We start from the raw sequence: 11,517 nt of genomic DNA on the forward strand, positions 1-11,517 counted from the left end.
ATACTTTCTGGGCTATCATTTTTCCATTTTACCATTTCATGGGTTATTACTTTCATAAATTTCGATTTTTTTTTTTGGATCAGGTAACACATGCATCGTAGTGGGCTTTGTGTGGGCTTGCATAGGGCCTAATGGGATATTAATCCAAGGGAAAATGACGGTCCAAAACGTGTTTTGATAATTAATACCCTCCAAAGACATGCTAAGACAATTGTTAATGCTGAAAATGTCCTTCGCGGATATTAATTATCAAAATATGTCCTTGGTCGTCATTTTCCCAAAAGATTTCAAATCTTGCAAAATCGCATATCACTTCAATATTAGTCCCGCTTAAAAAAATGAGCAACACTTGCTTTAGAAAAGGACCAAAAAACATTTGGGCACGCATAAAAACCAACCATCAAATCTTGTACTGCGAAAAGTCCAAGAAGATACTTCCTTAGTCCGTGTTTGCTGGTCCATTTTTGACATTTATGACATGTTTTAAATTGATATGGGATGACCTTTTTGCTATGCGTTTTTAACTCGTTTAGTTTCAAAATTTTTGGTGGAGGCTTAATCATGGGGAGAGGTAACCATGCTCATGTTCATTTCATTCTAGTTTATGTCTTACGCTCGATTTCCAAATTAGTTTCTTGAAAGGTCATGTTCATCACCTCTATATCTGATGAGTAATGCTACGAACACAACAATTTGCGAAACATCATGTACAATGTGAACACCAAGAGATTGACCTCGTGGTCAAGGCGTAAGACTGAGGGTTTAATTTGCTTCTTCCTAAATTCTCAAGTTCGAAATATCTTAGGTGATGATTTATTGACTCTTGTGGGGCCAGTTCCTATGTGACATTGCTTCGGTTTTAAATAGGATCCTCGCTAGTGGAAATTGTAACTGACCTTCTAGAAATTAGTTCAGATACATGTAAATTGGTCCATACACACAATTCCCAATAAAACAATAAAATAAGGTCATCTCCACATGTGTATAATTGTATTTTTAGACTTTCTCTTCAGTGAAAACGTGCGGGGTGCGCTCTCTATCTCTGTGTGAAAATTATTTCGATTCTTGAGGGTAATTAATTGCAAAAATGATACCCACATAATAATTCAAACACAATTACTTACACAACTTCTCACACATATATGGGCTCAACACATACTACTATATGTGGGCCCTACATGTATGTGAGAGATTATGTAAGTTGTTGTATTTGAATTGTTGTGTGAGTAGCATTATTGAATTGATTGTAATGTTGTTAAGATTTTGATGAAGTTTAATTACAGTAATTAACTATTTAGAAGGGCCAAAATTTTTTTTTACCAATACCAAAATATATACAGGGATGGATCCTCCGGGCAATTGTTGGAATTATCTCACAAGTGTGGATCTTACAAATATATCTTTAAATGAAGATATCTTTGCATTGTGAAAAAGTATTAGATTATTCGAAACAGTTACCGGATAGGATCGCATCCCTATATATAAATATGAGTGAGAATCGATCTAAATTCGGGGTGGTGGGCCACGCCGACCCGTCGCTGAGCTCATGCCAACAATTGTGCAACGAACGCTGATCTGCATGGGTGCGAGTTATGGTCAAAGTCATTGGTTCACGCATATATATAAGGGGACACGATAAATATAAATATTGTTTCTTCTCTTGGATAGTCATTTCATAATTTTCTTTTTGGAAATTCCAATTTATTTCGGAAATATTCTTTCATTCTCTTCTCTCTTACTTTTTGTCAATCGTGTTATGTATCGAGAAAATATATTTATAACATAAAGCCTTTCGATACCTTGCACGTTAAACCAAACTTTGTTACAAGTTAAATGTATGTATATACTAGTAACTATCACAATCTATTAAATTCTGAACTGTATTGTCGAAATTCAAGAGATAGATGAATCTCGAGATATAATGATGCAGTTGTCTGATTGAAACAAGAATGTTCAATCGAGGACTTCAATACCCAAAAAAAAAAAAAATCACAAGTGTCAAATTTGAGCTCAAAAACTCACAACTCCACACTTCCAATATTACTTTCTTCCATGAACAAAAGAAATAAGACATTGTTCAACGAACTTCTAGCAGGAAAAATACGAAGAAAACAAAGGAAAGCAAATAAGTTATCACAAATTAAGGGGCCAGTCTCATGACTAAATTAGAAGACCCTTATCTAAATTAGCATACTCTTGTTTTCCTTGCCAAAACAAAATAGCAAAAGGGTCACACACACACAGAGAGAGAGAGAGAGAGAGAGAGAGAGAGAGAGAGAGAGAGAGAGAGAGAGAGAGAGAGAGAGAGAGAGAGTTCAACTCAACGATCGATGGAGGAAGCTAACCAATAACCATGGTCTGTCCACCTCGGACCAAACGCTTGAATCGACTAGAAACTTGTTTGTAAAGGCCACGTTTGGCTGCAGACATGGTTAAGAGCATGGTCTTCCTTAATCTTTTCAATCTCCTCCCCATCTTAATCTTCAATTTACTAACTCTCACTCTGAAGCAAGACTGTCTTGTCCGAGGATCAGCTTTCTCTAGTGCTTTGTAGATCAAGAACTGAGCCAAACGATGCTTTGCCTCTTCTGGGTCTTCCCTTTCCATCTTTGAGTAAGCATATGATCTTCTACTCAAAAGAGCCATTTGCTAACAGAGAGAGAGAGAGAGAGAGAGGTGGTTTGAGTTTGTGAGAGAGAGGTGGTTTGAGTTTGTGAGGATCGAGATGGCTTTGGAGCAATACTTATAAGGAAATGAAAGAGGTACTCTAAACACGGACAATAATGGGCTGTAGAATTTTTTTTAATTTGATAGTTCAATTCCCACACATGTGCTATCGTTTCCTTTATTGGACCAGTCCAAACGGGAAATTGTTCTGATTTTAATTCGGTCTTTGCTAGTGGACGATGTGATTGGTCCCTCGGGTCAACCAATATTTGAGCCGGATATAGAGATTGGAAAAAAAAGAGAGGGGGTATATGTCCAGGTCCAATATTCGGAAGACCGACCGACACATTCACATACTATGCCAATGAATATAACTACCCCACAAAAACTTTGTCCCGATAATACCCCTATCATTCACAATTTCACAGTAAAATTGGCACGCAGGTCACGGACAGAACAATCAACTCAGGCCTAAAATAATTTATACGTCCATAAAAACACTGGACCAGTAATAAGTTAACAAATCAGGACCGGTGGTAGAATTGTCTTAAAAAATGGAAGAAGTGTAATTAATTAATGGTCCAATTGTAGAGTCATATGAGGAAGTCATTTGGTGATGAAGCATTGCATGTGCATTATAACGTTCGGTAGACATTGACAATAATGGGATTGAAAACCAAGCTGGGAGCTGGTGTAGCTACTAGCAAAGCATCACTTAGTTCAACGGTACTACATAATGTCTGTTTTTGGCAAAGAAAAACACTACTAAAATTAAAATATACGGAGAGAGAGAGAGAGAGAGAGAGAGAGAGAGAGAGAGAGAGAGAGAGAGAGAGAGAATCAGTTAGCCCCATGCAGCTGATACTTGGGCCAATATTTTTTCGGGGGAATATTCATATCGGATTATGCATATTTTATTTGAGTACCGGGATACTTGGGCTTTGGAATAATTTTTTTTAGATATTTTGGTGGGGATTAGGATCCTCCTTGGGGCCTTTGCAGACGTTTCTCGAACGGCTCCGATTTCATCTATCTCGAAAATTTTTGTGCCCCTGTGTAGAGGTGTTTTATGGCTGTTGGATTGTGCAAATTTTTTTTTTTGGTTTTAAATTCAATGGCCAGAAAATCCCTCAGTACAAAGGCACATGAGTTTTCAACATATAGGATCCTGCCCCTTCTCAAACCACTTCAATTACTAAAATCATTTTCTTAAAAGTAACTATTATGTCAACGATTATGTTGATTCAATATCGATCAACATGATTTCAGAAGACAATTATTTTAGTAAAAAAAAAACACCAGAACTACAACATCGGATTGAACTCTTTTTTTCTACATATAACAAAACATTCGATCAAAGTGTTTTATGGCGTGACTGATGTTATTGGTGAACTTTAAAAAGTGAACAAATTTCATGAATGTTTGTTCAAAGAGTGAATCTATGAGAATCCATAGATGCATCTTTTGGTTCGGAATCCTAATCTATGACATTATTCTGCATCGATGACTTGTAACTTAGATTGAGGTGTGTTATCCAACTGTTAGTTGGATGTGTTTGTATTTTCTTTTGGTGCTTCTTGGCTCTACGAGCTAGGATGTATTCTCTCGATGTAACCCTTTCGAGTTCTATAAATAGTTTCGTTTGCTGAGAAAAAAAAAAATATATATATATCATTTGAAATGATCACCTCAGTGATCAATTAATCTACTAAGAGCATTTCCATTCTTGGCTTTAGTTCCAAGGGTGCTGTCAAAAAAGATGTCAAATGCATTAACCTTCATGCTTCAATTTTGAAGCCCATCAAACTTGCTACTAATCATAAAGGAAAATTCTAAAATCAGCTCAATGGACTGACAATAATAAGTGTGTGAATATGTATTAAATGGTGTAAAAAATGCATAGAAATACGTGTTTTTCTTGTCTTTTAATGTGTTAATCGTCAGCCTAGTGGACTGACAATAGTAAGACCGAATCATAAATATATCATTTGCGATACAATATTGTTCAAATTCCTAATGTAATAAAAGATCGAGGTCAGAATATATGCAAGTTAAACATAAAATAATAAACTACAAATTGTGCATTTTTTTGATTGGAGATAGAACAATGATTTCTTGGATACCCAAAAAAGACCATAAACTTTCCAAGGGCTTTCTCTCTACCGCACATTGGTGTGCGAATAATCTATGCACATACTGCTCAAATCTATCCGTTTGACACTCCTAGTTTTTAAGGGACTAGTTATCCAAGGGATATGTAATTCCTCACACATTCCAAGCCCTATATATTAAGGGAGCTGAGGGAATGTATATTAATTAATGAATATACATAATCTAATCCCCCACTGTTTATACGTTAATCAAAACAGTCTTATATACCAAACCAGGAAGAAGTTAACTAGACCGCCTGACTCTTCAAGAGTTGACTTAAATAGTTATCCTCCTCCGACCTCCGACCTCCGATAAATTTGGAATGATACAGAGAGAAGACTGCATGTTTGCGAGAATTTTTTTTTTTTTTTTTTTTTTTGCAGATTTTGAGATTCTAGCTTTTTAAAATCGGTTTGGAGTTTGTACAAAAAAATTTAGATAACGGATTCTACAAATTCTATAAAGCTAAAAAAAAAAATGAATGAAATTCTCAAATTTTTGAAACTGGATTTGGGTAGCTTAATTTTGAGATTCTGCTACACTAATTTTTTAAAAATAAATGAAATTCTCATAATCTCGTAATTACAACGAACAAGTTTATCAAATCTGCAACAGAATCAGAAGCTAATTAAAATCTGTATCCATATCTATCACAAATGCATAACATCCATATATATTCCCGTAGCATAAATATATCAAAAATGCTACTTGCACAATCGTTGTGTTGATTGTGACCGTCCAGATGTATTTGGATGGTCTAAATTTTAAACAAACTCTTCCAAAAAAAAGTCTAACTTTTATGGGAAAGAATTTGAGTGAATCGTGACCATTTGTTACAGTAATGGACGGCTAGAGAATGGTTGTGTGCTGTGTTTTACACAACCGTTGTGTGTAGCACTTTTATAAATATATAGATTATTAAAAGATAGGAGTTTAATGTTTCTTCCCCAAGTATACGTACGTAAGATTCAATAGCCGTCCTAAACCAACCACCTCAATAATTGTCATTTTTTAAATGTGAAAAATTTATCCCATGACGCCCATGCGTTGCCAATCACGCGAGGTCGCATTGCATTGCATGCCTCTGTTTTATTTCAATTTTTTTCAGTTTCCGTCTTTCCTTTTTTCAATTATGGTGTGCGGTTAAGTTCAAAGAGATACGAGTATGACAAAATATAGAAAAAGAAATTTAGAAAGATTACCAGAAACGACAAATTTTAGCTAATCCACAAACAAAAGGATAAACTAATTAATTCTCCCCCAAAAAGTAATAATACTATAATTTTAGGGCCTATAAGAAAAAAAACTATATTCTCTCCGTCCCTGTTTAATTGTCCACTACGGTTTTACGTGCATTTTCAATTCAACTGCTTATATCTCTTGGCGTAAATTACTAAAAATATACAATATGGATTTTGTTTGATAGATGTCAATTTTTTCTATAAGACAATGATTTCAAAAACATAAAACATATTATATATCGAGAGATATAAACCGTTAAAAATGCACGTAAAATCGTAGTGGATAATTAAATAGGGACGGAGGAAGTATATAATACTAAAAGACATGAGTCTTTTGAAGTTGATATGCCGACATGAGAAATTTGTTAAACAATTGCCATTATAACCTCACGTAGACAAACAATTCATCTGTTATACGAGAGAGATACAACGCCACCTCCTAGGGTTTTGAGAGCTCTAAGGTGATTTTGAATAGTCACAACTGTCTTGCTTTTCTGCCTGGGGGAGGTGCCCCTCTCCCTCCTCTCTCCGGGCTCTTCCTCTTCCATCCGCTCTCCTTCCATCCACTCTCCCTCTTCATTATAGTTTTTTTTTTTTCGTTTTCTCCTTCTTCAGATTTGACCCTCTCTATTTAGCAGCCGCCGCCGTCACCGACGTTGTTTGTCCGCATGTAATCCGTCACCGGAGCCCTAGTGGTAGCAGTAGTGGAGGCAGTCAAGGATAGGACCAGGGGGGTCTAGTGGAGGCGGTCATCACGATAAAAATTTTAGAAAATGCAATTATTATATGGAAAAAAAATGATCATGTGTAATAATATAAATTCAATGGGCCAACGTGAAATAATATAAATGATCATGTGTAATTAAGAAAAAAAAAACTCCACATTAATTCTAACCCTAAAGTAACTTAACCTAAAAAATTAAAAAAATTTAATTATAATGCCACTTACTAAATTTATAATGTCACTCCCAAAAGGAAGTGCGGTTATCAATTTGGAAAATCCGTATAGGGATCTGGAGAGTGACATTATAAATTCGGGGAGTAGCATTATCATTGTGCATACCGATACTCTGAACTATCAATAAAGGAAGCATGGTAATATGCACATAAATTGAATTGAGTTTCTAAGCCTATCTTCTCTGATGTCATTTGACTTTGATTTTGGGGCATGGTTCCGCAGCAAAACACATATAGAAGGGCTACTATTTAAGTGGTATTCTGAGATCAGCCACTTTGTACATATTGCCAAAAGTTAGGTATGTCTCCAATCCTCCTCTGCTCATACCTCCAATGATTGGGGATTACATGGGTTCTGTTGTTGTTGTTATTGTTGTTGTTGGAGTGATATTATCGATACTCAAAGTTAAAATTAGTCTTTTTTTATATTCCATGTGCAAATAAAAAACATCATTGTCTATAATTTTTATTATGTTATTTTAATTTTTTCTAGAGCCGATGACTATTAATATTATAATACATTTTTTAATTTTTTTAGTATATATATTTCGCCACTGTTAGGGTAAAATCTTGGTTCCGTCCCTGGAGGCAATGAGGGTTGCGATCCATTCGGCAGTTTTTGAGCAGCTGGATTTAGAGCAAGATCTGAGGGAGTTTTGTCTCTCATTGTGGGAGTTTTGTCTCTTTTTGTGAGAATTTTGTCTTTCCTTATGAGAGTAATAAAATTCGCTTTTGGACGATTTGTTTATATTCGGACTCGAGAAGATTAATATGCATTTATTGGTGGTTTATTTTGCTAGAAATTCATTAGTGTGTATTCATTTCTGATTGAAGTTTATCTGATCGTCTGAATTCTTGTTGTCTTTTTTTCTTGGCTAGCAATGTATCTCTTGTTGGGACTGCTATAGGATATATAAATTTTTCACTCAGCAGAAGGTGCGACAGGCGATGCCTGGGTTGGGGATGAAAGACATCAATCGCCTCGTTCTTTCTCGTTTTGTATCAGTTAGATGACTAGTTTGGCTTTGTTTAAGTTATTTTTAATGAATTTCGTTATGTAAGCGTCATTAGACTTTATCAATACAATACCTCCCACTTTTGTTAAAAAAAAAAACTTACGTAGACAACCGAATTCCTCAATCAATTAACATTTATAAGTTAAATAAATAAACCAGCCTCCCAAGTCTAACACTTATTAAAAACTTGTTCAAGACTTACTACCCTATCGTCAAATTGCCTGTGTTTTTTTTTTTTTTTGGATAGGCAAAAATTTTTATTAAAAAGACTTGACAAAGGGTACATCAAGTTGGGGAAGGGGAGGAGAATCCAACCAAAGTTGGAAGACAGAGGACCAAGATCCAAACACCTTAGGGCAAAAGCTTGAACACCTAAAGACCTTAAAACGCCCACAACTGAAATGATAATGTAGACATCCCAAGCCGGACCTCGAAGGGTCTTTGAACATCCCGATGATGAAATAAAGAAAACAATATCTTGAGAGTTTGGATAAGAGACCCCTTCAGCCCAAACTAAAAGCCCAAAAGCCCTAGATTGGACCTAGAATACCGTGCGGAATTCTACACCACACGGCATAATATAATTCATTATGCCGCACGAGGTCATGCAGTTAACCGTACGACATTTCAGGTAAAGTTCTGACTAGCTTAACTAGCTATCGGCCACGCCCACTTGAGCCACAGCTACACATTGGCTAAGCTGAAAAGGCACTTTTGGCCTGTCCAGAAAATACCTCTACTATTTGAATTCAAAATTCTTGGATCTTACCTATAAATACACCCCTCCACTCAAGGGGAAAGGGGCCTTGAACTCTCTTTCTCTCTCATCATGCTTTCACACCCACTGTTTACTTCCAAGTCTTGAGAAAGTTTGCTCCAGAAATATTCTCTGGGTTTCTCCTTTCTCAAAATCCTCCATTTTTTCTCCTCACCATTAAAAATGAGTCATTTTACTCACTTTAAGATCCCAACTACTCAATATACCCATCTATTACACACATCCATGCCTCTCTTTCAACCAACCTTACCAATGCTCATCCACCGCCATCCGTCCTCATTGAAGCTCAAGATCAAAAGTAAAAAAAAAAAAAAGTTTCCTTGGGTTAGGCTCAGTCTTCACCCTGAGGGAGTTTTTTCTCCTGTCAAACTTGATCCCCTTTGGTAAAATTTTGACTTAAAAATCATTTTCAGAAAAATAGAACAGCCACGGTCCTAAAGGCGCCACGCCGCGCGGCGTTTCAATGCGTCGCGCGGCGTATTGTGTTCAGACGCACGGCCTTTCATCAGTTACTGTTTTCTTATTTAAACTGTTTGAACCAAAGCTATCTTTTATAAAGCCTGTTTCTATTATTTGGAAATCAGTTATCAGTATTTTCAGAATAAGACTATATCAACAAGCTATGTTCCGTTTTATAAACAAGATTTTCTTGACTATCTCAAGCGATTAAACGTACTAAAAATTGTTTTACGCCCATGGTTTGATGAAATGGTACTGTCCTAAAGTGATCCAACGATTGAGTATTTTTGGATGCCTCTCAAGAATGTTGGAAAGTAATATTCTGAGAGCTAATGACAGTTTGATAACAGAGCAGATATCCCGCATGGCATATTGTAAAGCCGTGCGCGGCATTACAGTATGTCGTGAAGGAGATCACAGTGGTCCAGACAGTTTGTCCAGAAGCTTCCCTTTTCTTTTATGCACTGCATCATCTTTATCACCTCTGTACAGATAGCACCACGTACACGTCAACGTGATATATTTCCCATGTCCCTTCCCCTCTTACTTGCTTATTAAAGAGCTTTATTTTTCAAAAAATTCATGAAAATTTTTCCTTTTGAAAATGTTTAGTAGAGAGCAGTTTTACCGGGTGAATGGGGTGCTTTTCGACAAAACATTCCTCATTCGTAACGCGGCTCCCAAACTCAAAGTCTCGACGTTTTTCGCTAGACCAAAAACCTTTTTCAAACGAGTCATCGGTTTCTCAGATCATCCATCTCAAAAATTCGGGTGGTGACTCTCTCAAGCGTGTGCCGGTCGGGGAGCCCACAGTGGCGACTCTGCTGGGGACTTTGCATTAATCAAAAGTTTGAAAATTAATACACAAATGAACAATCTTTCAAAAGACTGTCAAAACAGTACGCTCCATGCTGCTGAAGAACGGAATGGTGACGTAACAGGATTTTACATCTGACCAATTCAAATTGGGACTTTTACTATTGTTCGCTTGTGTAATTTTCTCCAAAATATTGATTAATAAAATGAGCCAAGCTTGAAGAACATTTTCCAAAAGGAATTTTTAATATCTTTTGGAAAAATAAAGCTCTTTTATCCTATACACTCTGCATCGCACAAGTTCTCCCAGAATGCGTTGTAACCCTCGATGATGATGAGCCATCGTGCTGTTCGATCATTGTCTTGCAATACACTTGACATGGGGAGTACATCTAAGCTCTAGTCCGGGGAATCCTTTTGAGACCCAAACCGGCCTTTGTACTTATACATAACTATAGAACCATCCCAACTAAGACAGGAACCCGTGGTTAGGACTTATGTGATATATCCGGTTTATGTGCTTTTCATTTCCGTACATACATATCATTCATGCATCATTGCATTCTGCAGGCTAGAGGGTAGGGCTCCTTTAGGATTCGGTCAATCTAGGAGACTTTAAATCCATGGAGTTTGAGATACCTCTGGTGTTTGCAGTGCTCGAACGGCTCCCCTGGTCCAGGACTAACCTTAAGTCTGTACGTATTTGAATTCCGACAATCATATTGCTCTGCCTCAGATGGTCAAGGTAAAGAGATTGGCTCTGGTTCCGAAACATTCAAAATTTAACCTGCCTGACAGCACCTACCCGGATTATTGGAAATCTTCTATGCAAACACCTTAAGTGAGATTCGGATCACGGTAAGTCTTAGGCCTAGTTTCTAGGAGGCACGAGGAAGGGTATGCTACATATCCGTGATGAGTCTTGAGTTTCTCCTCTTGCTTTGTTGCCAGTTTTGAAACATTGGTCGCCTACGAGAGGAAACTGTACCCAATTGGTTTCGCTCCCTCCAAAGACTGGTTCGCAAAGACACCCTGGAAGGCACTCAGTTGTTTGAGGTTCCGATAGTACAGAAAGAGCAACCGTCAACAAAAATACCACAGGAACCGTTAGTAGAAATACCACTTGAAAATTCCTTACCAATGGCTGACCAAGGAGATAGGGTAGAGGAGCTTAGGCAAAACATGACCGCCTTACATACTCAGTTTAAACAGTACATTGCCAATGTCGACGCACAACTTAAGGCTTCCGTTGTGTCCATAAAGAATGAAATAATCATGGTGATGGAGGCCATACAAGAAATTAGTGATAAGCTTCAAACCAACCTCCTCCACAACCCAAGCAGCCCAAAGAAGAAACACCAGCTATGGATCCTAAGATGGCCGCTCTCGTTGCCAAGATCAGCAAGCTAGAGGAGTCCGTTCAAGAAACTAG

General features: G+C 37.1%; 1 protein-coding gene and 1 non-coding gene across 2 annotated transcripts; one reads left to right on the forward strand and one right to left on the reverse strand.

The window, feature by feature from the left end:
* Positions 1 to 2,340: 2,340 nt before the first annotated feature.
* On the reverse strand, positions 2,341 to 2,646 carry LOC131317226 (uncharacterized). Its single transcript, XM_058346792.1, has one exon. It carries the CDS (start codon positions 2,644 to 2,646, stop codon positions 2,341 to 2,343), a length of 306 nt encoding a protein of 101 aa, XP_058202775.1.
* A 4,492-nt stretch (positions 2,647 to 7,138) lies between these two features.
* Positions 7,139 to 7,246, forward strand: LOC131318257 (small nucleolar RNA snoR100). The gene has a single exon (XR_009197586.1). It is a non-coding gene; the product is annotated as a small nucleolar RNA snoR100 (small nucleolar RNA).
* Positions 7,247 to 11,517: the final 4,271 nt, after the last annotated feature.

This window comes from Rhododendron vialii, chromosome 2a, assembly GCF_030253575.1.
Source record: "Rhododendron vialii isolate Sample 1 chromosome 2a, ASM3025357v1".
In the NCBI taxonomy this organism is placed as follows: domain Eukaryota; kingdom Viridiplantae; phylum Streptophyta; class Magnoliopsida; order Ericales; family Ericaceae; genus Rhododendron; species Rhododendron vialii.

What these genes read in the sequence shown, in the direction of transcription:
- LOC131317226 (XM_058346792.1), bottom strand. Translation starts at nt 2,646, where the DNA reads ATGGCTCTTTTGAGTAGAAGATCATATGCTTACTCAAAGATGGAAAGG.